This window comes from Camelus dromedarius, chromosome 4 (genome assembly GCF_036321535.1).
Source record: "Camelus dromedarius isolate mCamDro1 chromosome 4, mCamDro1.pat, whole genome shotgun sequence".
Taxonomy (NCBI): Eukaryota; Metazoa; Chordata; class Mammalia; order Artiodactyla; family Camelidae; genus Camelus; species Camelus dromedarius.
Genome location: NC_087439.1, coordinates 19,688,201 through 19,712,520, shown reverse-complemented (window position 1 = coordinate 19,712,520; position 24,320 = coordinate 19,688,201). Strand labels below are relative to the sequence as shown.

The following is a 24,320-nucleotide window of genomic DNA, read 5'->3' as shown; positions in this document are numbered from 1 at the left end:
CCCATTTTGCAGATCAGAAAATAGAGGGTATAAGAGGAAAATAATTTCCACAAAGTCATCTAGCTAGGATTAAAACAGCAGCTAAATCGATATCAAAACCCATGATTTTTCCATAAAAGAGACTTTACAGTAAGATGAAGAGAAAGAAAGGGGCATTTCAGGGAGGAGTTCACATCAGCATCTCTGCTATTCCCAGCGGATACTGCTTCCTTCCTGCTGGCAGAAGGCCTCAATTGTCAATTAAAGCAATGTTTGTAGGGCTTTGTGAGTGAGGCTTCCGACCTCATTAGGTCTATGAAAAATAACAATAAATTAAAGTGCCTGTTTGCAAACAGAAACAACTGCTCAAGCATGATTATGGCTAATAAACAACTAGTCTAAATTCAATTTTAACTTATGCACATTTTATCATTAGTAAGTCATCAGACATAATTAAACTTAAGTTAATAATTGCAGTCCAAAGAAGTAACATTTAGCAAAGATGACAACTTAAAGACCAAGAGCCATATTTCACATGAGTGGATACAAACAGTGAGGGATATTTATAGACCCTCAGTGAAAGTCTGCACAAGACTTTCCCGGAAAGGTGGCAGCAAAGGTGGTAGAAATTAGCACATAAAGATCACCTCTGGGTGATTTATGGCCAGGTAAGCTGGGACACATTTCACTGAACTGAACAGTCATGGGTGTTGAGCCCTGACACCAGGGTTACTCAGTCAATGATTTGAAGTAAAGAATTGACCCCCTAAGTTTCTAATTGATTTGAAATGTGAGAATAGGGTAAAAGCAAGTACAGCAAGGGAGAGCATGGTGAATGTGAGCCCTGGGGGACAGGAAGGCAGGGTTGGAGACGGATGCGAGAGGGAAGGCTCCTAAAGGTACACGGATATGACAAGTAGGTGCAGGATGGGGACATACTGGTCACACACAGAAGTTACTCCAACACCAATCTGCAGAATTCTGATGGTAGGTTTATGCAAAGTGACCGCGCTGGCTTTCCTCATTTCTCAAATGTCTCGGTTACTAACAGGTCTAATAGATTTCAGCCACCCATTCTCTCTTTTTTTTTCTGGTTTATTTTTTTTTTAATTGAAGTGTAGTTGACTTACAATGTTAGTTGCCAGTGTACAGCAAAATCATTCAGTTATACACGTACATAAATATATATTTTCTTTTCAGATTCTTTTCCAATATATGTTATTACAAGAAATTGAATACAGTTCCCTGTGCTAAACAGTAGGTCCTTGCTGTTTATCTATTTTATATACAGTAACGTGTGTCTGTTAATCCCAAACTCCTAATTTATCCTCCTGCCCCCCTTCCCCTTTGATAACCATAGCTTGTTTCGTATGTCCATGAGCCTATTTTTGGTTTGTAAATAGAATTTGTATCACTTTTTTTAGATTCCACATATAAGTGATATCATATGAGATTTGTCTTTCTCTGTCTGACTTACTTCACGTAGTATGATAATCTCTAGGTCCATCCATGTTGCTGCAAATGGCTTTATTTAATTCTTTTTTTTTTTTTTAATCAGCCACCTATCTGCTTCAAGGCACCAACATCCTACCAGACTTTTCACCATGTAACTCTTAGTTCTCATCCGGTGCTCCTCCTTCCTCCCAACTTACAAGTCTAGTTCACCACTAAACAAACACAACCCAGATTCTGTTGATCATTCCTCTCTAATCCATCGATCCTGAAGCCAAAGGATGGCACCAGTGATATTTTAAGATTCATATCATGTAAAAAACCACACGTTAAATACTTCCTGGGGTTGAGCTGCAACGCTAGTGCTTACTAGATTTCACACAATCCCTTTAATCATGCTAAGCCTTAGTCTCCTTGGCTGTAAAACAGGCCAAATATACGTTTCTATTTCATATCATCGTTTTGAGGATTAAATGAGATACTGCATGAAAAGTATGTCCACACTGCCTGGGACAGGGAGTCTCCTCCAGCAAAGTAAGGATTCAAGAGAGAAGGTGAGAAGAAAGATTTTAAAAAATAGTAGGAGAAAAGCTTCATTAGTTGAGGCTCTTTCTAAATAAAAGAATAATGTGACAAAAATGGTCTTCCCTTCAGTGTTGGGTTTCATCTGTGTTCTGGGCATCTAAGAGTAGACCATGGGTGGCTTAAAATCATTCCATATCTCTAGTAAATTAAACTCGAGCTGCAATTAGCACCAGCCACCTTCTGGTATCATTGGAGAGGAACAGGTAGGGTCATTAAACATCCTGTTTCCTCAGGACAGTCCAGTTAACGCCTGTTTTCCTGGCTATAATATAAGAGCTCACCTACTCACTTTCAGAAAGTCCTCGGTTTGTATGAAAAATTACATGATCACTCAGAAAAAGACCATCACCCCCATGACTGCAAGAAACAAGCACATTTTGTATCTGACCTCAGCAGAAGGGTTGCATTTCGAATGTGTAGAAAAGGCAGGCTGCACTGCTGTTCTTAAAATTATCTATTTAATCTGATCATTGGGCCTTTTTATTTCTTGCCACAGAATTCTGCTTGAGATAGCAGTTCACACATCCAAAGAAAACTGTTTTGTGCCCTGAGCACACTTGCTTATGAATCTTTAAATTAAAAATGAAATGGAAAGAAAAAGATAGGGCTTACCTCAAAATAATCGACCAGAGCTACTTTCTATGTGTTCTTACGATAAACACATCACAAAGATGCTATATAACTAAAAAGAGCTGGCATTTAATCAAAGAGGAGCATGAATATGAGGAGAAAACAAGCTTCACTTGGCAAAAAATTCCACATGGTCATTAAGGAGTCTGTTTCTAAGTTAATGCTACAGACGGAGATCCCAGTATGATGTTAGGCAGCCTGAGTTTCTTCAACATTAAATCCCCTAAAATGTAGATTCTCTCTCCTGATTAATTATACACAAGAGAATATCCCCTTTCTAGTTTATTCACAATCATTTTTGAGATTTGGAGCTGATTTCCTTTGTAGAAAAAGTACAAAAACAGGATTCACCAGACCGACTATGTCCCACTTAAATTTGGAGAACCCAGACTCTGGGTTCTTAGAGGGAGGCACTGACCCATACAGTGCTGTCACCATTGATAAATACTTATCAGGTGGCTGCTATCCGGAGGAGACGCATGCAGTGCAGCGTGTTACACTGAAGCGTACATGCGTGCATTATTAAACCTCCCCAGCAAAGCAGAAGTGAAACACGATGGATGGAGAATAATGGGAGACGTTCTCCATAGTTTTATAAGCATTCAGAAATGATAATATAAACTTTGTATTTACTATCCAAAGGTCATCGATCCCATACGTTCTCTCTTCGCTCAAGGAGAAATGGAAGGCTTAAGTGGTGAAAAATGCAAAGCCCTAGAAGAACCACGAGTAGGAAGCTTTCATATCCTTCCTTCCTCTTCATCTTGGTGTTCCCTGCAGAGAGCAGATACGTCAAGGGCTGTCTCCTCCCCCCAGTTCCCTCCCAGCTAGACCTCCAAGTCCTCCCAGATGAACACGGAGCCCATCCATATCCAGACGAAATTAAACACAATTGCAAAGCTCTTCTGCTAAACTTTCCAGGAGTGCTGAAAAAAGGCTCCAGGATACCCATATATATCTTTCATTTTGAAATATTGCCTGAAAAAAAAATCTTCTACAGTCTTAACTTTTCATAATCGTCATTCACTTAGCCACACAGGCCAAGTTCAGCGGCTCGGGCAATAGACAAGACCCCTAGGGCTCAGATTTCGAATCCAGCTCATTATCAAACTGCTATACGACCGTGGGCAAAGCACTTAACCTTCTAGAGCTTCCATTTTCTTGCTTGTCCTACGTGGGCAATAATGTCAAGCCAACTCACAGGACAGCTGTTAGGAATGAGATTTAAAGCGTTTTGCAAATTACAGATATATATACTGTACTTCATGTAAGCCTTTACTATGGACTTTGAAAGAAGCAACTCACTTTCATATGTGCCACCTAGGATGACAGTTGAGCAAATAAGCATTTTTGTCCCTGTGGTAGGCACAACATACTCACTGAAGCCTACACAACAGTTAAATTTCTAGAGACCATCTCCAATTTCCTCTACTTCCTATTCTCAACCACTAATGCTCTTCAAACATTTCCAGTTTGGATAGCTAGCCTTACTGGCCTTTCCTCTCTTTAAATATCCCAACTAAGTCCCGCACAGCTAATCTTGCTGTCTCCTCAATCCACGTGGTCCTTCACCCTGACTCTGTATTAGAATCTCAGAGGGTACATGTACAGACTCCTAACGTCCCCCAACCCGAAGAATTTAAATCAGAATCTCTGGTGGGTGGGGCCCAAGCACGGATCTGTTTTAAAAATCTCCCAGGCAGGGAACCACTGACTTAGCACACTTAGAGCTAACATGTCATATTCATCCATATGTAAAACAGAAAAAGACAATGCAGCATGCTTAACCAAGCAACAGAAGCAAATGAGCACCCACTAATTTGTTACTGCTCTCAACACATTTTAAAAAACGCAGCCTGCCCTCAAGCTAAGTACATCGTAATGGGCATAACTGGAAATGTGTACTATAAAGGCGGACGGTTACCAACACTATCTAAAATGGTGCATTGCACTTGTCTTTTCTTGCTGCCAGTGCGTGAGGAAATGACAGGGATTTATTCCCCCCTCAACCTGACCCCTTTTCATTTTAGCAGATGAAATGTCTAGAGGCTGCCTGCTACAGCTCGCTGACATGTGGCACTCAGTCAGCATTAAGACTGAACTACACTGCCACGCCATACTGCACTGTGTGCAGATGGGTTTGAGAAGGAGGCACAGATGTCATCTAAGATGCAAGTTCAAGATCTTGTCATCATTATTAGTCATGAATCCAGAACTATATGTTAGAAAAATCCTTTTAAATAATACATGTCTCCCTATCCTGTTAATGTTTCATGCTTTCGTGGGCACGAAAGGACAATACTCATGCCCAGGATCGTGCTGACAGCTAGAGGACAGAAGGGCTTCTGGGTCAAGCTCATGGGCCATAGCAGAGTAAGGACTCAAGTTAGGGACAGAACCTTCAGGGGTGGAAACTTCTGCTAGAAAGTCCAGAATCTCAGATCCTCGTATCTTTTCACAAAGGAGTGAAGCACATCACTCGCCCATTTGCTGTCTGGAGCCTGCCATGTTCCAAATGGATCAGCACTCATCAACACTCAACCACAGAAATCCTGCTCTCTGCAACGTTCTGCAATGTCCCTTCCAGGATGTGTCTACATGTAAAGAAAGACTAGTTTACCTGAATGTAAGGTGTGTGGGGAATTGCTCAGATATTAATATCAGCTGTGATATTAAACTTTTTAGTTTGGGAATAAAGGTAGGAAAACTCAAAGGAAAATAACTCTGTGAAGGCAAACCAATTAAAATAAAGCTTTTCGTTTTCAACTCTAAATTTTAGCACAATCTAGACAAAGACTCTTAATTATCTCCTTTATGTATGAGGTTCATGTTATTACCCATCTTGCTGTCTTCATTATTTTGTCACTAGCTTTTGAAATTCCTCTTTTGGCTTCGAGTGGATGTAATAAAATGACTTTTCGAATCGGTGAATCTAGAATTCCAGGTTTGTGAACTTGGGAAAATTACTTATTTCCCGGGAAATAATTAGATCGCCTTACTGAGGACTTTGACGACGAAGAATTAAGTAAAGGGATGTAAAGTAGTCATTCAGCATCTGGCATCTGGTAAGTATACAAAACTGCTAGCGGGCAGACAGGTTAGTGTGGGGAAGGGGGTAAGCGCATTCTTCTCCTCCTTTATCTAGATAACCCCTAAGCTTCCTTTGAGACTGATCAGAGGGTCCCCTCTTTCAAGAAGTCTTTCCCATCCCACCCTCAGCCAAGGAGCCCTCCCCTTATGCTTCCAAGCCTCCACCAGATCCACAGTGTATCCTACTGTCTTCTTGTCTCAGAAAGAGACAAGCAGAAATCTTCCAAACAGCGAGTCTCTCCAGGTCTTAGTACCAAGGAGACAACTAACGAATGACTGTTGACTAAATAAAAGGATGAATGAGTGAAAGTCCTGACTGCATGAACATACAAACACTGACCAAATACTTATTTTCTTAAATGGGGAGTTGGGAGAGATGAGTTTCCACCCATGAGGCAGGGTACACATCTGGTGAAACTCTGTTAGCATAGAAAAAAATAGATTGCTGGAGAAGTTTGTTTTTTAGTTCGATGTAAAATGTTTATCTTTTATAACTTTGGAAATTTTCAAACATATCAAATAAACCCAATGTATCCATCCATCAGCTTAAAGAATTACATGGCCAAGCCTGTTTGACCTATACACATACCCACCCACTCACACCCAATTATTTCAAAGAACATTCAGATATCACATAATTTCATCTGTAAATATGTCAGGACAGGTTGATAAAAGATAAGGTTTGTTTTCTAAACATAACCATAGAAAGTATCATACATAGAAATACTACTACCAATTATCCTAAAATACTTATAAATACCCAATGGTCACTGGGTTACAATTTGGGTACCAATTGGCAATTGGGTTACAATTGGTTGCTATGTCCTACAGGATCCTCCTCCTTTTCTTCCTGTCTCCTTTGCAATTCTCGTTGGAATGCCTTTAAAACATTTCATAAATGTACTGCTAAAAATACAACACTAAGGAAAATTTTTGGAGCACTGGCTTTTGGAGAAATTTCTCCCTTGCTGGTGGTAAGATCCTGGCTTTTAATGAAGGCGGTAAATCAGGAAACAAGTGATAAAGCCTGTGGTCAGTGCACAGGGCCAGGTTTGGTCAGAGACACCCTCCCCTTCACACACACACACACACACACACACACACACACACACACACACGAAGCCTAACTCCCTTAGTGTGTGGACTAGAAAGTCACGTGATCTGACAGAGAGACAGAGTTGGGATGCTTGTCTATCTTGGCCTTCACTGCCAAAGGAATAAACAAAAAAATAAGAAGTCACCAGAGATTTCCTAATCACATGCCTTCTATTAATACATGGGTGCAGCTGGAATTTTCATTACTCCATCTAGTAGGATACCCAAGACATAACTGTTTATAAAAAGGAGTTCTTGATTACTCTGGAAGAGGAATTTGAAATTCTCAAAGGAGGAGACACTGTTTTAGAAATCGAGAATACATCAAAACACAAGAAAACACTATCCCTGCACTCATACACTTTACATTCTAACGGAGGCAGAAAGATAATTAAAAAATAGTATCAGCTATTTAGTGTTTTGTATGTCAATTAAATGCCGTGCAAAACCCCAAAACAAAACAGAAGAAAACAAAATGTAGAAGGGAGGGCTAGGGAATGCATGCGTGTGGGGGGCGGGAGGGATGGGTGCAATAAACTTCAAAGCCTCAATGAGAAAGAATATTTGAACCAGAACATGAAGGAGGTCAGGGATCACCTACATAATAACCTGGGGAAGAGAATTCTAGGCAGAGCGAATAACATTTGTAAAAGGCCCAGAGTCAAATTCTAGAAAGAGCGTGGCTCACAAATCCCTGACAAGCGTGGCTAGATCGTTGGGCACCCTGGGGTGCGTAGAGAAGACAGAAAAGGAGGTCAGTGTCTCCACGTGGGAAAAGTCGTTTGATTCCTATCTAATATCATACATATAATGAATTATTAAAGGCACAAGTCAACTTTTCCAAAGAAAAAGACAGGGTACGAGCTTTCTGTATTTAGGATAGGAAAAATATCTAAAAACACAAAAATAAAAATCATAAAGTAAATGATCAGTAAATTCAACTATGTTGAAATGGAGCATCTCTGCTCACTGAATGACAGACCTCACCCTGAATGGTAATGTTTGTACTATATGAAACAGCCAGATTCACGCTCCAGAATATAATCTCCAAAACAATAAGAAACAAGACCCAAGCACTTACAGTGTTTCAGTCACTTGCCAAGTGTTTTCCATGCATCAACCCAGTCCTCCTAACAATCCTAAAACCCAGTTACTCTCATCATTCCCATTTTGCAGGTCAGAGAACGGAGGCACAGAGAGCTTTTGTGCGTTGTCCAAGATGCCACTGAAGTGATAGAGAAGACTTGAAACCCAAGCAGTCTGGGTCCAGAGCATGTGTCCTCACCTGCTGCTCTGCTTTGCTGCCCGGCCCCCGACCCCGCCACTGCCTTGTTCCTATTTCTTCTGATCCTTGAATGCTCTCAGCCAAGTGTAAGAACTGCGATATACACAAAATGTTATGATAACTCACAGAGAAAAAAATGTGACAATGAGTGTGTATATGTCCATGAATAACTGAAAAATTGTGCTGAACACTGGAATTTGACACAACATTGTAAAATGATTATAAATCAATAAAAAAATGTTAAAAAAAAAAAAAAGAACTGCGATCCAATACAATGCTAATCCAATAATCTGGGTTAGTGTTTTAGCCACAGGATATGACAACTGTTCCCAGGAAGCAAATGTCAAAGTTAGGATTCTGGCCCCTAGAGAAAGCCAATGAGGACAGAACCAGCATCCTGGGCATATGATCCGTGTGGGTTCACGCAGGCTCAGTAAGGCTCTGACTTAATGTTCTGTTGCAGCTTAAACATCCTGGTAATTTTTGAGCCAGGCACTCACATTTTCATTTTGCACTGGGCCCTGCAGATTATACTGCTGATCCTGATAAGAGCCGACGGTGATAACATGGTGAGTTAGTGAGAACCTCTTTGTCTTTGGGCTCATTTTACTCCTTGGACGCACACACCCTCAGAGAGGTGGCCAGGATGGGTTTGCTCCGTCCTGGATCCATTGTGCCCATTGCTTACTGTGTGTTTCTCTCTTTGCACTGAAATCCCTTGAGCCATAGAGAGGGTTTACATAATCACCCAGTTACGCGACCTCCACTGGATGGGCGGAGAACTCAGTACATACCAGGTCATGAAGACACGCTATGAAACAACGTCGACTTACAGAAATTTAGATGCTTACTTATAATTCACATTTACTTGTATTCAAGAAAGCAGATTCTCTTCATTTCTTGGTCAGATAATTGAATAGCCTCATACTCCTTTCCACTGGTTTCCAGTGCTGTCTAACCTCATTATTTTCTGTACTATTTTTTTCCCATAAAACACAAGTCTGATACTATCACACCCATGCTGAAAATTTAAATTGTCTATCAGAATTCCAGATAATGTCCAAACTTCTCAGAGTGCATAATCTCTTCATGAGCTGGCTCCTTGGCGTGTCTCTCTAACCCTATTTCTTATCTCTCCCCCATATGCCTTGTGCATCCTAAGCATCACAGGCTGCCTGTAATTCGTTGAATTAAAACGGATACTCGCACCGCCAAGCCTCTTTACAAGCATGGCCTCCTCCATCTTTAAGATACTTGGACCCCATGTACTTGGAAACTCCTTTTCCACCAAATCCTGCCTCCTCTAACCACTTAGCTACAGCGAGACATCCTCCTTTGGCTGCTTAATACCCTGTGCACATTCCTGCTCTAGAAAGAATACACTTACACACTTGAATCCCCTAATGAAAAGCCCCTTGATTAAAGCAACCTCATCTTATTCATCTTAATGTTCCCAGCGGTCGGCACAAAATTCGGTACAGTAAGCCCTATGCAAAGCTCTACTCAATGACTGATACGTTCATCCATTGTCATCCCTTCAGTAACCATTTAGGCACTACTGCGTGGCAGCCACTATTCAGCACATCTAAAGACACAGTGCCAGTTACGTTCCAGCTGGGGGACTGGGCAGTGCCAAGAGGAAACCAGCACGGAGTGATAAGCAAGAAAGAGAAGGGGAAGGTGGTGACGTCTTAAGGTGGTCAGAGAATGACTCTTTGAGGTGTGACATCTGAACAGAAAACAAAGCCCTGATCAAAAGGCACCCATTCAAAAGCCTGGGAGAAGAACAATTCTGGGAGGAGGAGCAGCAAGTAAAAAGTCTGAGCAAGACAGAACGAGCTTGGTTAGAATGGAGGCCAGCAGAGCTAGAGGAAAGGAAGAGAGACAGAGGGCAGCAGGACTGAATTCACAAGGTTGCTTGGCCAGAGACTGTCAGGAGGCAGCCGTCCTGATGGTTCCTGCCACGTGAGAGGAGACGCATTTCCTCCGTCTTCATCATCCCTGGACTCCACCGCCTCCCTCACTTGTGGTCCGGGAAGGACAAGTGACACCTAAATCACGACTTTGGGAGAAGGGAGTGGACATACTTTCCCTTCTTTATCTTCTCTTTCTCCAGGACACATCTGCTCAGAGGACACAACATATTCTGATCTGTTTGCAGCTACGCTCATTCAAGGTTTTAGGCGTCCAGCAAGGCCTGTGACCAGGTAGCTAAGTCTGTCTAATTCTGGGGGTTAGAATCAGCTGATATTTTGATCTCCCTCTGCTATAATGAACTCAATTGTCGCCAAATTTGGGTGGTGGGTGGGAAATGGGTAGGAAAAGACAGACTTCCTCAAAGTCCAAGACCCTGTGTGAGCTGGCTGGTCATGTTATTTCAGATTCCATGCAATGTATTACAATATAAATTTACTAAACTCTGACTATTGTTCTGCTAGAAGAAAGTCTCTCTCTCTCCCTTTTCCCCCACACATACGCACACACACACCTAAGTATCTTCTGTGAAAAAATTAATTTTCACGGCTTTAGCTTGAGTACTCACGGATCTTACAACTTAGAAGAAACAAACTATGAAACAAAGGACAAACAGGGTGTGATCACACTGAGCTAGCCTCTTCTCGTAGGAAAAGAAAACTCGAGGAAGCAAGTTGTCTTATGATGCTCCACGTTATATTTATCCTAAGATAAGCATACAGAGTCTCAGAGAGGTTAACTGAATTTCAGAACACAGCTAAGAAGTGGCAACGCCAGGAGTCCACCATAAGGGTGTTAAGATTCTAAAGGTCACGCTCCTTCCACTACACATAAACGAATTAGAGAGAAGCTCAAGACAGAATAGAATTAAATGCTAAATGGGATGCAATCAAGCATATCAGCTTCAAAAGTGTTGGAGTCATTCAGCAGTGGCAGAGGTGTCGTTGGCTCAAGCTAGAAATGAACATGGACTTTCATTTGCTTTTCCAGATTAAAGAAGTTATTAATCAAAAAAAAAAGAACCTTGTCACTGCATTCATGCAGTCTACACTCCTACTTTCGTTACCATCTATAAGGTCTCTAAATAAAGTTATGATAAGGGTACTTTAGGTGTCAGAGCAAATGAAATTTAACTTGGAAAGATCTCAAATAACAGAGAATCTGTCATTCTTAGCATACTTATTTTGGGATATTTTCTTCCTTATCAATGAAAATAAGTCATTCAACAGCTGCTCTCTGAACCATCTCCATGTAGTAACTTAATTTTGAAGGAACTTCAAGAGATTAGCAGGATATCCAGTGACGATCTTTCTATTAGGGAGCACTTATAAAGTTGTTTATCTAAGCTGTCAGCAATCTACTTCATTTTCAGCATGGATTTTAATATCTTTCTGATTTGCTACCATACATAAATTATCTGATGTTCTTATAAAACCTGTAGTTCCAAAGTGACATATTAAGATCCCAACATGTAACACCACCTCTAACCCAAAGCTTTGTTTTAGTAACACAAATTAAATAGTTTATAAATCCAACATCATATTAACTAATCCAATGCATCAGAAACTTCCTGAAACCACTCTCTGATTTAAAATCACATTAAAATTGGAGCAATGCCAAGGAAGTGAAAAGGAATTAATTTCTTCTTTTTAATTGCAGAAAATTATTTAATAAACCTAAAGTAACACCCCAGCTAAATCAAAACTAATTTATTCTATGTCTTTGTAGAAAGTACACTGAAAGGCTAAAAGTAAACCCCTAATTAGAATGAGTACCTTGGTTTTTGAAAGGCAACTCATTCACCTCTATAAGCAAATAAGGATTATAGTATGTCACACTGTATTGCATGCAGAGAATTCTAGAGATAGGAGAAAGAAACCAGCCAGAAGTAGAAACATTTTGAAAAGAAAGCATTCACATTCAAAGAAACTTAGATTTTTGCCACCAAGACTAAGAATAAATCATTAGAACTATCCATGTGAGTCACAGGGTTTATTTATGCTAATGTGGCCTGACTGTTGAATGAGGCAGATTAACAGTGCTTTAAAGCAACTTTTAGATGCAAACTAGAAGGGAAAACAGTGGATTTTAGGTGTAAGAGACAGAACCCCATGCATCAAATCTACATTTGTTTATTTTGATTGCTTGTTTATTTATTTGATTTTTTTAAGACAGCCAAGACAATATTGTTCATGATAGATTTCTGTTTTTTGGGGGGGAGGGGGTTGCAGAAGAGGCAATTTGATTTATTTATTTATTATTATTATTTTTTTAATGGAGGTACTGGGGATTGAACCCAGAATCTCGTGCATGCTAAGCATGTGCTCTACCACTTGAGCTATACCCTCTCCCCTATGACAGACTATTGACAGGAATGACAGCACAGGCATTTTGATACAAATTTCGGTGCACACAGACTCCATTTTTTGTTTGAAGTAAAACCTCTGGCCCAGATCACGCACAGGGTGACTGCCTTCTCCTTCTTCCGAGTGTCTGTTCTACCTGAAGTGTCACTCCACTGCCTTCCTATTCCCTGGAGCTTCATTTCCCTTTTCTATCTTTCTGTTTAATTGACAATAGCTCTCTTCCTAAACCTAAGCTCTTGTGGTGGAAGGAACCTGGCAGCTTCCACCACACCTCTGCCTATAGTTCAGCACCTTGACGGACTGATGGGAACAGAGGGAGGAAGGTCAGGTTCTGAGTTCTCTCCCAGATTGCTGAGCAAGGGTGTCCTGGAGAGGTCAAGAGCCACTGCCCTGACCAGAGGGGAAGGCCCCCGTAGTCAGTTCCTGCTGCTTTCTGCACCACTGTCCATCACCTCCAGATGGGTCCTGACCTGAGGGGCTGATCCCCGGGCTGCTGAGTGACTGAAGGACCTGACACAAACCTGGCCACCAGACTCCTACTTGGTAAGTTGAATATAGATCCCTGAAGGAAAGGAAGTTTCTGTCGGTGTTGGGTTCTTGACGTAAAAAGTTTGTAGGTTTCGGGCTAGACAGCCATTGCTGGGCCCGGCTTCTGCTAGTTGTAAGAGCAGAGATTCAAAGGAAGCGCGTTAGGAGGGGCGGGGCAGCAGGTGCACAGAGAGAAGCAGAGATGGGAGGAACCACACTGGCTCTGAGAGCCAGAGGGAGAAGCCTCAGTTTCTGCTTGCCTTTCTAGCTCCCATATGCCTGCAAACTGTCTTTTTCTTATTTTTGGACATCTGTGAGATTTCCTGCTATAACCTCCCAACAAGCCCCTTTTTACTTAATGTAGCTTTGTAAGCTTTGTAAAAAGACCTTTGATCCTTAAAAGCCAAAACAGACTTGGTTAGAACAATGTAACAGACACACGTTATACATTTCTCAAAGAATCCATTGGCCCATCATTAAATTAAAGTTTTCTACAGTTCAGTGGTTCTCAAACTTTAATGTGTCTTAGAATTACTAAGGCAATTTGTTTAAAAACGCAGATTTGGAGGCTCTGATCCTGACTTCAAAATCAGAATCTCTTAGGGTTTTAACAAGCATCCCAGTTAATTCTGAGCTGGAAGTCTATGGGCCACACATTCAGAAAATTGCTTAAACTAGTCTAAGTTTTACCCTTGGGTCAATCTAGGCCACTGAAAAACTGCATGTGACCAGAATTTTGGATTTCAACATTATACCCTTTAATTGTATATTATAAACTCCAGGAAACCTGTCATTGCATTCGCTACAGATGCACGGCCTCAGTTGTGAGTGCTGTTGCAATGTGGAGCTCTGGTAGGAACTGCCTTTCAGAAATTAACAACAGAATAGTCTTTGTTTCCCATACGATACTTATACGACTTCACTGAAATATTAATAACCAAACAAACTGGATGAATGAATGAATGAATGAATGAATGAATGAATGAATGAATGAATGAAAGAAAGCGATGGAATGTGTTTCCCTTTTAACCACATTTGCCAGGAAACCAGAGACAAATGTGAATCTCTAAGTCCCACATCTTCTACTGCCAGCGTCATAGCGTGATGTGGAGGAAATTTAGTTGTAAAGGCAGATCCTCTTCCCTTTCAGCAGTTTGTTAGGTGTGCTTAAGCAAGTAGGTTCTAATTGGCATCCATTTGTTTTACACAACTTCACTGAATTCTATTCTGTCTAAAGTTCATTACTAGGCACTTCAGGGAATGAAAACTGAAAAGGTGTTAGCCCTCCAGGACTTTGTGTTTCTACAGAGAGACACAAAACACATTAACCAATAGCTAGACTGCAAGCCATTCAGAAAGGGTTATGAGACTCTAGAGTGAGAAGTGGTTATTTCTAGCAGGAGGATCAGGATCAGCTCTGCGGAGGAGGCAAGGATTTTACATCTAGTAAGATGGGCACCCAGCAATGATGAGGAGAAAGACATTCCAGACAGAGAGGAATTCTGATTCTGCCTTCCTACCTTTTCTCCTAGCTCCCTGAATTCCACATAGCACATATTGTATTTGGTAACTGTAGATTCATTAAGGCAATTCTGTGTTCAATGCCTCTGTCTTCCTCCACTGGCCAGCATTCGCCACTATGGAGGGCTGAGTGTGTTCCCCACCACTCTGCACATATACACACGGTACCCAGCACAGTGCCTGGAACACAGTGAGTGTTCAGCAAATATTAAACTGCTGAAGGAGTGGTTAAGAGCCTAGGATTCCACGTGCTTTTGCCGTTCATTAGTTTTGCAACCTTGGGACCCAGAGCTAAGCCTCTATTTCCTTGTATGTAAGATGAGATTATATAGTCCTTTTCAAATAGAGTTAACAATTAAATAGGATAACACATGTCAATAAATTATAGACTGCTTCCGTGTCAACCACTGTATGGACTAATATTTGCTCTGAAGGGGGGGGGGGGGGGTAGGTAACAGCAATTAAAGTTCCGCCCTCTGAGCGCCAGGTCTCCTTATAACCCAACAGTGCTCTTGCACGTCTGAATGGTCATCAGGTTATCATGAAATGTTCTAAATTTCCTTTCTTTTTGCCAAATCTGATTTCTTGGCCAAATCAAAGCCACCTCATACTGGGTTTTAATAGAGGTGGGCAGAAGGTGCCAACTTTAAAGGGGAAAAAAAAACCACATGGAAGGAAAACATTAAAAGAAATTAAGAGAATTTAATATTTTTTTTTGTCCTATGTATGAATTGAGGGCAAGTATCTTTTACAAATTTTATCAACAGAAGCCCTCAGTTTGGGAGAGGTATGGGTGAGAACTGTAATTTCTACCAGCCCAAGTGTTTGTCATTTCTCCCACTAAATTTTCAGGAATATTTATTGAGTACTGAGGCAATGTGGTGATCTATGGGCTCTAAATCATACACTAAAGGGGGCCCATCCCCCCAGTGGAGCCTATGAAAACAAAGGCACCAGTCCTCTGCATATTAGGCTGTGCTTGGGACGAATATGTGAGATACACATCTTATTTTATTTAGTTTTTTTTTTTGAACACCTGGTAATAAAAATCATCCAAAATTTATAGAGGTTGTAACTTAAATTTAGATTAAGTCACTTTCTCAAGGAAAGTCACTAGATCATTATATCGCCTTCAACACTATTTGGGGGGCTGGTGTTCCAGGCCCCAAATCCTGATACTCAAACACATTAGACTCTCCAGTATTTGGATGTAAACTATACTCCACTTCCACTTCCCAGGTGGACAAAAGTACAGATGGGCCTGCGTGGAGAAGGAGGGGTCCACATGTCCTTGAAAGAGTTAAGTACAGAGAGAGGCTGATGCCAGTCTGCCTTTGAGTGGGAGAAATTCTGAAATCCAGAATAAGTGATTTTGAACCGATCTGACATTCTGAATGACCAATACCTTTTCCCCTAATTGGCCTGGATGTGCTGAACAATCTGTTAATGCTTTGGCTTCACCTAAACGGAAGCAAGACCTTTCGGAGTTAGAACTGGTCGTGCAAAAGAAGTGGGTTTCATTTACTCATTCATTCAACGACAATTACTGAATGTCCATTACGTGCCAGACGTGGTGCTAAGCACTAGATGTTCGTTAGTGAAAGCAGAAGATCTCTGCCCTCTAGACTCCGCAATCTGTTCAAGAAAAATACACACACGGAAACCAGTGTCATAAGACCAGTACGTGGACAACTAGCAACTGCAAGATGCCAACATAATAGAGGACAAGTTCCCTGACCTTAAGGCTCTTAAATCATCACCATCATCATCTTAACGTAATAATAATGTCCTTGTACTTGGCATCCTGCCATGTGTCCCATTCTCACTGAATCCTTATAATAACACTATGAATCGGTGCTGATACTAGCCATTTTAAAAAGAAGGAGGAAACTGAAACACAACATTTAAAGTGAGTCTCAAGGGACTTGTATGGCAAAGACGGGATCTGCACCAAGGAAGTCTCGCTTGAGATTCCATGCTCTGCATCACGACAGCACACCACTCGGACATTAAAAAAACATTGTCGTCTTTGATACTGGAAGCTCAAGATGTAACTCCAGAACCTTTGACGCAGGAGCAAAGGATCCCACCAGATGAAGTTTCCTACCAGTTCTCAGTAGCAGCTTGCCTTTGGCCTTCCTGTTACCCTGCCCCTTAGAGATGAAAGTTAAAGGAACTCGATCAGCCTTAAATGATTAAGACTGACAAATAATTCATCATTAGCTCCATGGTTTCTAGCAATTTACAGGAAGAACTATTTTGAATATACCACATTTTATCTAATAAAGTGTCTAATAACCTTTCCTCTTTACGTATTTTTCCCTTCTAGGGAAGTGGTATACACATCTGGGAACCATTACAAAGTTATCCACTGGCAATGAAAAGGGGGATAAGGGTATACAAACAAACCATGAGTGATCACGAATTGATGATAATTTTTACTTGGTGATGGTTACATAGGAGTGTGCTCTGTTAATCATTAATATTTTTATATTAGTATTGTAGTATTTGATCTATGCTTGGAATTTGTATTATTAAACCTTGACAATATAAAGTGAGCCTCTTTAAAGACAGCCTGACAGAAATCTTGGAAAGTCAGTACTCATTTGTGACTTTAAAGTAAAAACACTAGATGTCATAGTTATGAGATCAGCAGCCAAGATTATTAATTTCCAATACTAACGAGGCAAACAATTATCAGCAATCTCCTAGAGGAGGCTAAAACGCACGTCAAGATATCTTGTAAATTATGAAGCACTAAATGAGTGTTTCTCTTGCCTGCCCACTTCTAAGAGTCACTTCTGGCGAGTTTTAATATTGCAAATGTCCCTCCAACATGAAGAGACTCTAACATGGGATGAGGTGAGTCTGGGACATCTGTGCGCTGAAAAAACTCCATAAGTCTGAGAACCTCTACAATAAACAAACTGTTGCCATTATTAAGCAAACAACACTGGATATTTATGCAGGCATTTGACTTACAGGTTGAAGGAAGATTAGAGAAAATAGCAAGAACATCACCAAAAAATGGTTCTTGGCCATTTGGCTGATTTCTTACTGGGACTTACAAATTGGAGAGTCCACCACAGGGCCACAGCTGGAGAGTTATCTGATTTGCTTAGAGGAATGTGGGTCTACCATTAATCCTTTAAAGAGAGACTCACATGAAGAGGAGTAAGAAGACAGAAAGCTGGCTACTAGCTAGAGACTATTCATGGCTTGAGAACACTTTTAAGAGGTAAGGATTTTGATTACGAACCCAGCCAGGACCAAATAAAACCTGATACAACTCATCCATTGCTAAGACACAAGTCACTCCTGGTACACTCTGCCCCTGGGAACCACCTTGGCTTTTTGAGAGCTCTAGAATGGATCTGGTTTTGGATTCACATAATCAAGTGATTCCCTGATCATAACAAAACACTATTAAGTCATAATGCCTTGGAGGAGGACCCACTGGGGATTAAGAACGCAAACTCATCTCAACTTTGATGAATCAACCCAGAACCACAGCTGCGGAAAGAGTTCCTCCCTTCTCTTTAGTGGTGGTGGTGGGGGGGGCACCTGCTCAGGCCCACCCTTCTCTTGATCTCTCAGTCTGGGTTAAACCACTTCCCTCCACCCCACACCCCACCCTACCTGGGTCCCCACCTGCTGGTCTGCCCCTAGTCCATGCTTTTCACTTTGTAACTTTGACAATGCCATTGCCTTGTTCAAAAATGTCTAACTAACCCCACCCCGACTTGGAGCTTTGTAAGCTACACACAGTTGTCACCTGGGATCCTGGAGAAACGTATAATGCCAGGTTCTGTCCAGGCCTACTGACTTAGAACCTGCATTTTAATAAGATCCCCAGGGGACTTGTAGCAGCATTTAAATATGAGAAGTACTGCTTTAAAACGCTATTTCCCAAAGTATCTTTTGAAGGACAGTCTCAAAAACAGAGAATCAACTGCCTGGATTCAAAGCCACACTTTTCTCCCTCATTAGAGGACATCTGTCCATTCAAAAATACTGAGTGACAGCTCTGCCCCATGCTATCCTGGGCTTACAGGACTTAGTGATAAAGATCACACAAGTAGTCCCCGCATTCGTGCACTTACAATCTAGGAAAGGCGGCATTAACAAGGGAGGATGTGTACAGGAGTGTCAGAAAGGGGGTGTGTAGGACACTGTGGAATGACCCAGTCAGTGAGGCGACTAGGGGAGGAGGGTGAGCGTAGTCTGAAAGTTGAGCACAATGTTCCTGGGGAAAGGCTGCTACAGCAGGTCCCTGCGGACGTACAGGTCGAGGGCACAGGAACGAAGGGCAACTTAACACAGCCAGACTCACACCAGGCAGGTGCAAAGGCTTGCCAGGTGCCTACCCCATGCAGGGCAGTGAGTGCTCTAAGAATTTCCCTTACACATAGGTGTGGTTATTAACCCTGTTTTACAGATAAGGAAACTGAGGCACAGAGAGATCAAGTAATGCATCCACTGTCACACAGCAAACCTTGGAGCCAAACCGTGGCTGTTTGGCTCCAGTGTCTGTGTTCTTAGCCATCACACTCTACAATGCTGGAGCAAGAAGCTGAAAAACAGGGTGTATGTCCAGAGTTCAAGCAGTGTTTGCTCGTGGATCTATGATCCACTTTTGTTTTAAGGGGGGGAGTACATCCCCCTTCAGGGACGGCTTCTTACAACACACATTTTGGGAAACAGCCCACAGTTGCTTAACCTGAATTTCTAGCCATGGAGCCCAAAGTCTGCATTTTAACAACGCTTCCACATGATTCAGAAGCAATAAAGCCTGAAAAACCATAGGATTAGAGCTACCATTTCCTCCAATAATCTCCTCCCTCTCATAGTCTCCCCTAATGAACCCATACTTATTTAATAATATATTGGTCCCCGAGTATAAACTAGACATGCGGGTGAATAGGATGGAAGCAGAAGACTGGAAGAAATCTAAAAATTGAATCTACGCTCCACCAGGTCCCCTGACTGCCAGGGTGTGAAGAGAATCATCTAGGTTTGAAAAACTGGAGGCAAAAAGAGACCACAGAGGCTTAGAACTATTTTCACTACAATGCCGACCATTTAAATAACTAATTGAATCTCTGGAAATGGGAGTAAGATCTAAAACTGCTGGAAGAGCAATTATCTCACATGGCCTGTGATCCCTCCACCCTTAGGCGGCACTGGACGGAGACGCTCACACGGCAGAGGGAATTTTCCTGAATGTAGATGCATACAACAGCAGTAGCTGAAGTAATCTCTGGCCACTGGGGCACACGGGCTCAACAAAACTAATACGCCTCCTTAGGTGTCGGGGGACCCTGACAGCTCTAACACCAATATCTGGCTGCCAGCATGGGTATTCTTTTTAATTCAGTCCTTTCCTCTCTTAAAACCATTTAACAGAGGCATTATGCTAATCCCCTATGAGGAAGAAACAAAGAGAAATAGCTGAACTTCAATAAACCTCTATTAGCATAGATTATTTGATCTTCTTGCATTTTTCCAATATATATCTTTAAGAGCTTGAATGTTTTTCAGATATGTGACTACAAAAATTTCAAAAGCCAACCTCCTCCTTCTAATGGTTCAGAATAGAGATCATAGCTTTTCCATCCCACTCTGTCTGGAAACGACCTTCCCCAGGTGACTCAACAAATCCTGGTCCTCCGGCTCAATTACTCTGAATTTTCATTCAGGAAAATAAGTGCTGGAGGCTTTCCAGAAGAGACTGCTGTTTCCACCCCTCAAAAGATCAGATAAACATTCCACTGTATTGTCAAAGCTCTTCTATATTCAGTACATTTATTTCTGATTCCATCCACAAGCAAAGTTTACTGGATGCTATTATGTTAATTCTAGGGCAGAGGGTCATTTAAGAAGAGGAAATGGCACAGTTAGAAAACCTTCATCCAGGCACCCCCCAACACCATTGCAATCTAAGACACTGATTGATGATAATCTTCAAAAGCGGTCACTACCAGCACCCCCCGCCCCCGTCCATCAATGAGAAGGGCTTTGAAGCAGCAGGCAGGTCTATGCCAATGCTGGCCACATTGTCATGTCACTCCCATGAAGATGTGTGAGTCAGAAAGCCTTTGGGGGATCCTAGAAGCACAGTGCCAGAATTTTCCAAGGAGAGGAGTTAAGTGCTCTCGATCTCTGGGATGGGTTCTCTCTTCAAAGAGCCGCATGCTTTCCTCTCCTGGAGATCTTCCAGGGGGCTAGTGCAGCGATGCACTGAGAGCCACGCCCTGCCCGAGTACATGGCTGTCCAGACAAGGCCAGAGGGGTGTGGATGTGACTCAGTTTGCTTTGAGCAGTAGGGTTAATACTCTTTCCATCCTTCCCTTTCTTGGGCGTGCCTTTTCTTACTACGGCAATGGTAAGATTCATAGAACTGAGGCTGGGGTCTGAGGCTAGGGGAGAGGGACCAAGTTATTAACTCTAGGTCTTAGGCCAAAACGGAGCTCTGGAACTAGTTCCTGTATCTCCACCTGGACTACCTCATCAGGGGACTGAAATAAGTGGGGAGGGGGGGAAATACTGGTTCTAAGAAAGTCATTTTATAAAAGTTTTCCTGTGTGTTTATTGGAACTTAGGTATTAAGCCTCATGGATCACAGCCCTCCAAATATATCCAGGGGTATAGAGCATCACCATTAAAAGGAAAGAAGTACCAATCATATATTGCCAATTTCCTTACCTGTTCAATACTTTTTAATGTATCTGCCTCTTTTCTTCCACAGGCTGGAATATAAATTCATCAGTGACACATGCTTAGTGCTTAAGGCCCTATATTCTAATGAAGATGCCTGGAGTTAGGCTTTAAGTACAGGAGCCACAGATAAATGGGATGGTGTGGATGTCTGATGAGGAACCACGTGTGAATGGCTGATCGAAATGCCACAACGGGGTCAACAGAAGATGAGTACTCCTGCAACACACACCTGAGGCACTAAGGCATGTAAAAATTGAATATGTTTTCCTTGCCAAGTTCTGAGGGATCTGGAAATTCAAGACTTCATCTACAAATTTTACAAACCTTGTTCCCAGGGTGACATGCAAATGGAAAAGACAGGCGCTTCTGTTCCACAGTCTCTGGCGTATTTATCAGTGGGGAAAGCAAACAGGTGGTCAGGAAGGAGAGATAGCACGAAGGGAACAGCGTCCGCCTACCTGGCTGGCACAGCCTCGGGCAGGGCGTCCACTCGCTGAACGCGGTCACGATACAGTCTTTCTTGCACGGGAGGAGACAGGGGCGTAGTGTTTCGGGCCGAGTAGATTCTGGGCATCTGCCAACGTGAAGAGAACGCATCAGTGCCTCCTGGAGAAAGTAAGCACTTTAACACAGAACCGTCAGATTTCAGAACTGAAATCACTGAGACCTTTTATACAGAAGGGAGAGAGACCCAGGGAGGTGAAGTTACGTGCTGTGCCCAAGGCCTCACAGCCAGAGGGAGAGCCCAAAGCACACCTTACCTCTCTTGACCCAGAAACCAAAATTCTTTTCACTAGACCAGAAGAAAAAAAAATCCCTGAAGCTAATGTAAGACAGATGCCAAGTGAGTATCTCCCCATCAGCATGAATTCAAGGAACACTTGATTTTTTTTTCAGAATAGACAGATTTAATTTTTTGAAAAGTGTTTTATTCAGGAATATATCAAATCAGTGATAGTGTACGAGGTGACACATGGGTCTATTGGGAAACAAAAAACATTGACGACCATGCAAAAATACTGCACATCCCTGATACTCAACACAGTTTTAGAATTACTTAAGTAATTGACAGGTGTCTCTTTAGAACACGTAAATTGATGAGCTGGAGTCAGCGAGACATAAGTGGAGTATGTTTGCTTGCAAAGAACAAATATGTAGACTAGCATTAACAGGAGAAACGTTTTAGTTCTGTTATGCTGCTGAGAATTACGTACTGTTCATACTTAGGGGGAACGGAGTCAGTGGAAGAACTGAAGTCTCAGAACATAGCAAACAAGTTTCTGTTTTTATTCGCATGCTTGTTTGCTTATTTTCATTGAGTACAGAAGGCTAAAAACCACATTTATTATCTTCTAAAACAGTGCCATGCCAAGAGGAGAACAGAAAAGCACTCTGCAACATACGTCTGCATCTTTGAATTCTGTTTCCCGTTAAGTTTCCTATACAGCACAGAGCTGCAGTGCGTCTAAAGCTTAACAGCAGGAAGTCTGGTACTAGATGTCAGCGGTGAGTAAGTGCTTTGCCTACATTCTTTCTTTTATCGCTAATGACAGCAGTGAGAGGCATTATAATCTCCATTTTCAGATGATAAACTGAGGTGCTGAAATAATAAGTAATGGACCCAAAGCCACATGGAGACAGAACACTTGAGAAAAATAATGATCGGAAAAAGAAATCGCCAGGCAAGTTCAAACAGACAATTGAGACTTCCCAGTAGAAGAGAACAGAAAATGGAAGAAGTAAAATTAACAAGGAAATCATGGATTCAAATATTGTAGAGCTGATGAAAGGCTGGCAATTCAGAGTGGAATGTCTACCAACTGCACAAAATGACCAGCGTGCAGACACAAAGACTGTCCAACTGGCAAACAGCAAGCCAAGGTAAGAGGAGAGGTAACAATGGCTGGGGGAGGCGAGGGAGAAAACCAGGTCACCTGACAAAAAAGGAGACTCTCACTGAGGCCAAATCTTGTCAAAGTACATAATTATAAAAATAAAAACCTACTCTTAGTTTTAAAACTTTAGAAGCAATACATAGACAAGACACGAATTTGGCTGTGAACAGAATGTACACAATATTTTTCTTGTCACCGTAAGGTGAAGACACAGTGGGGGCAAGATGGGAGGTGGCAGGGGAAGGAGGCTTGGATGTCCTCATCCAACAAAGCAGGTCCTCAGAGAGCCAATACATATAAATGAAATGAGAAAGAAAGTTCTAAGTAAATTAATCATAAATGCAAACATAACCAACCAACAGAGCACCAACCAAAGGAAGAGGAGTCAAGTCGGGAGAAGAGTGTAAACGGACATTTTAAATTGATCAATGAAGAGATATATGAATGATACGTGAAAACTACACCATTTAGAGTAAGGAGGTAAACATCGGAAAGGGGAGGGAGGATGAGGATATATGCCTGCACTGACATAAAGACACAGTGGAGATAGACAAGAAACTAGCAGAGTGGCTGCCAATGGCAGGACAGGAGGCGGGGAGGCGGGGGATGGGAGCAGAAGCGGTGGAAGGCTATTCACTGTCATATATTAGATGTCCCCTTGTATTTTGTTATAACTTGTGAACCACATGAAGGCGTACCCAGTCAAAACAGAGAGGGAGAGAGAGGAGAGAGGGGAGAGAGGGGAAGAAAAGAAATAACTATTAATAGTTAATAGAAACTACTAAAAAGTGGTTGTGTTTGGGATGTGGGATGCTAAACGTAGTAGATTTCCATCCTCAGTCCCTCTATATTGTTTTACTTCCACTATGGTGCTTATAATACACTGTAATACAGATAAATTAAAGTGGAAATGTATATATGCACAGAAAAAACTGCTCAATAAATTACTAGTGGTCTTATTAATAATCACCCATAATATACATAAAAACTACCTATTAAATAGTTGAATTCAATGAACGCAACAATGGAATGAAAAAAGTGTCTTTAGGGAAAATAGTAGTATTTAAACAAACTATTCTGGTATGGTAGACTTATGTCATCCTTTGACAGAGATAGCAAAAAACACTAAACTCACTCCCAAGTCCTTTACTCATACCCTGAAGTCTACTAAAATTTAATTGAACTGCTCTTTATTCTGTC

The 24,320-nt window shown here is 41.7% G+C and overlaps 1 protein-coding gene across 1 annotated transcript in view; it reads right to left on the bottom strand.

Annotated features, from left to right (window-relative positions):
• Window positions 1-24,320, bottom strand: part of THSD7B (thrombospondin type 1 domain containing 7B) — a 764,170-nt gene that overhangs the window by 320,545 nt on the left and 419,305 nt on the right. Inside the window, exon 10 of the mRNA XM_064484730.1 lies at window positions 21,684-21,799. Within this exon, the coding sequence (XP_064340800.1) occupies window positions 21,684-21,799 (116 nt within the window). The remainder of the gene's footprint in view (window positions 1-21,683; window positions 21,800-24,320) is intronic.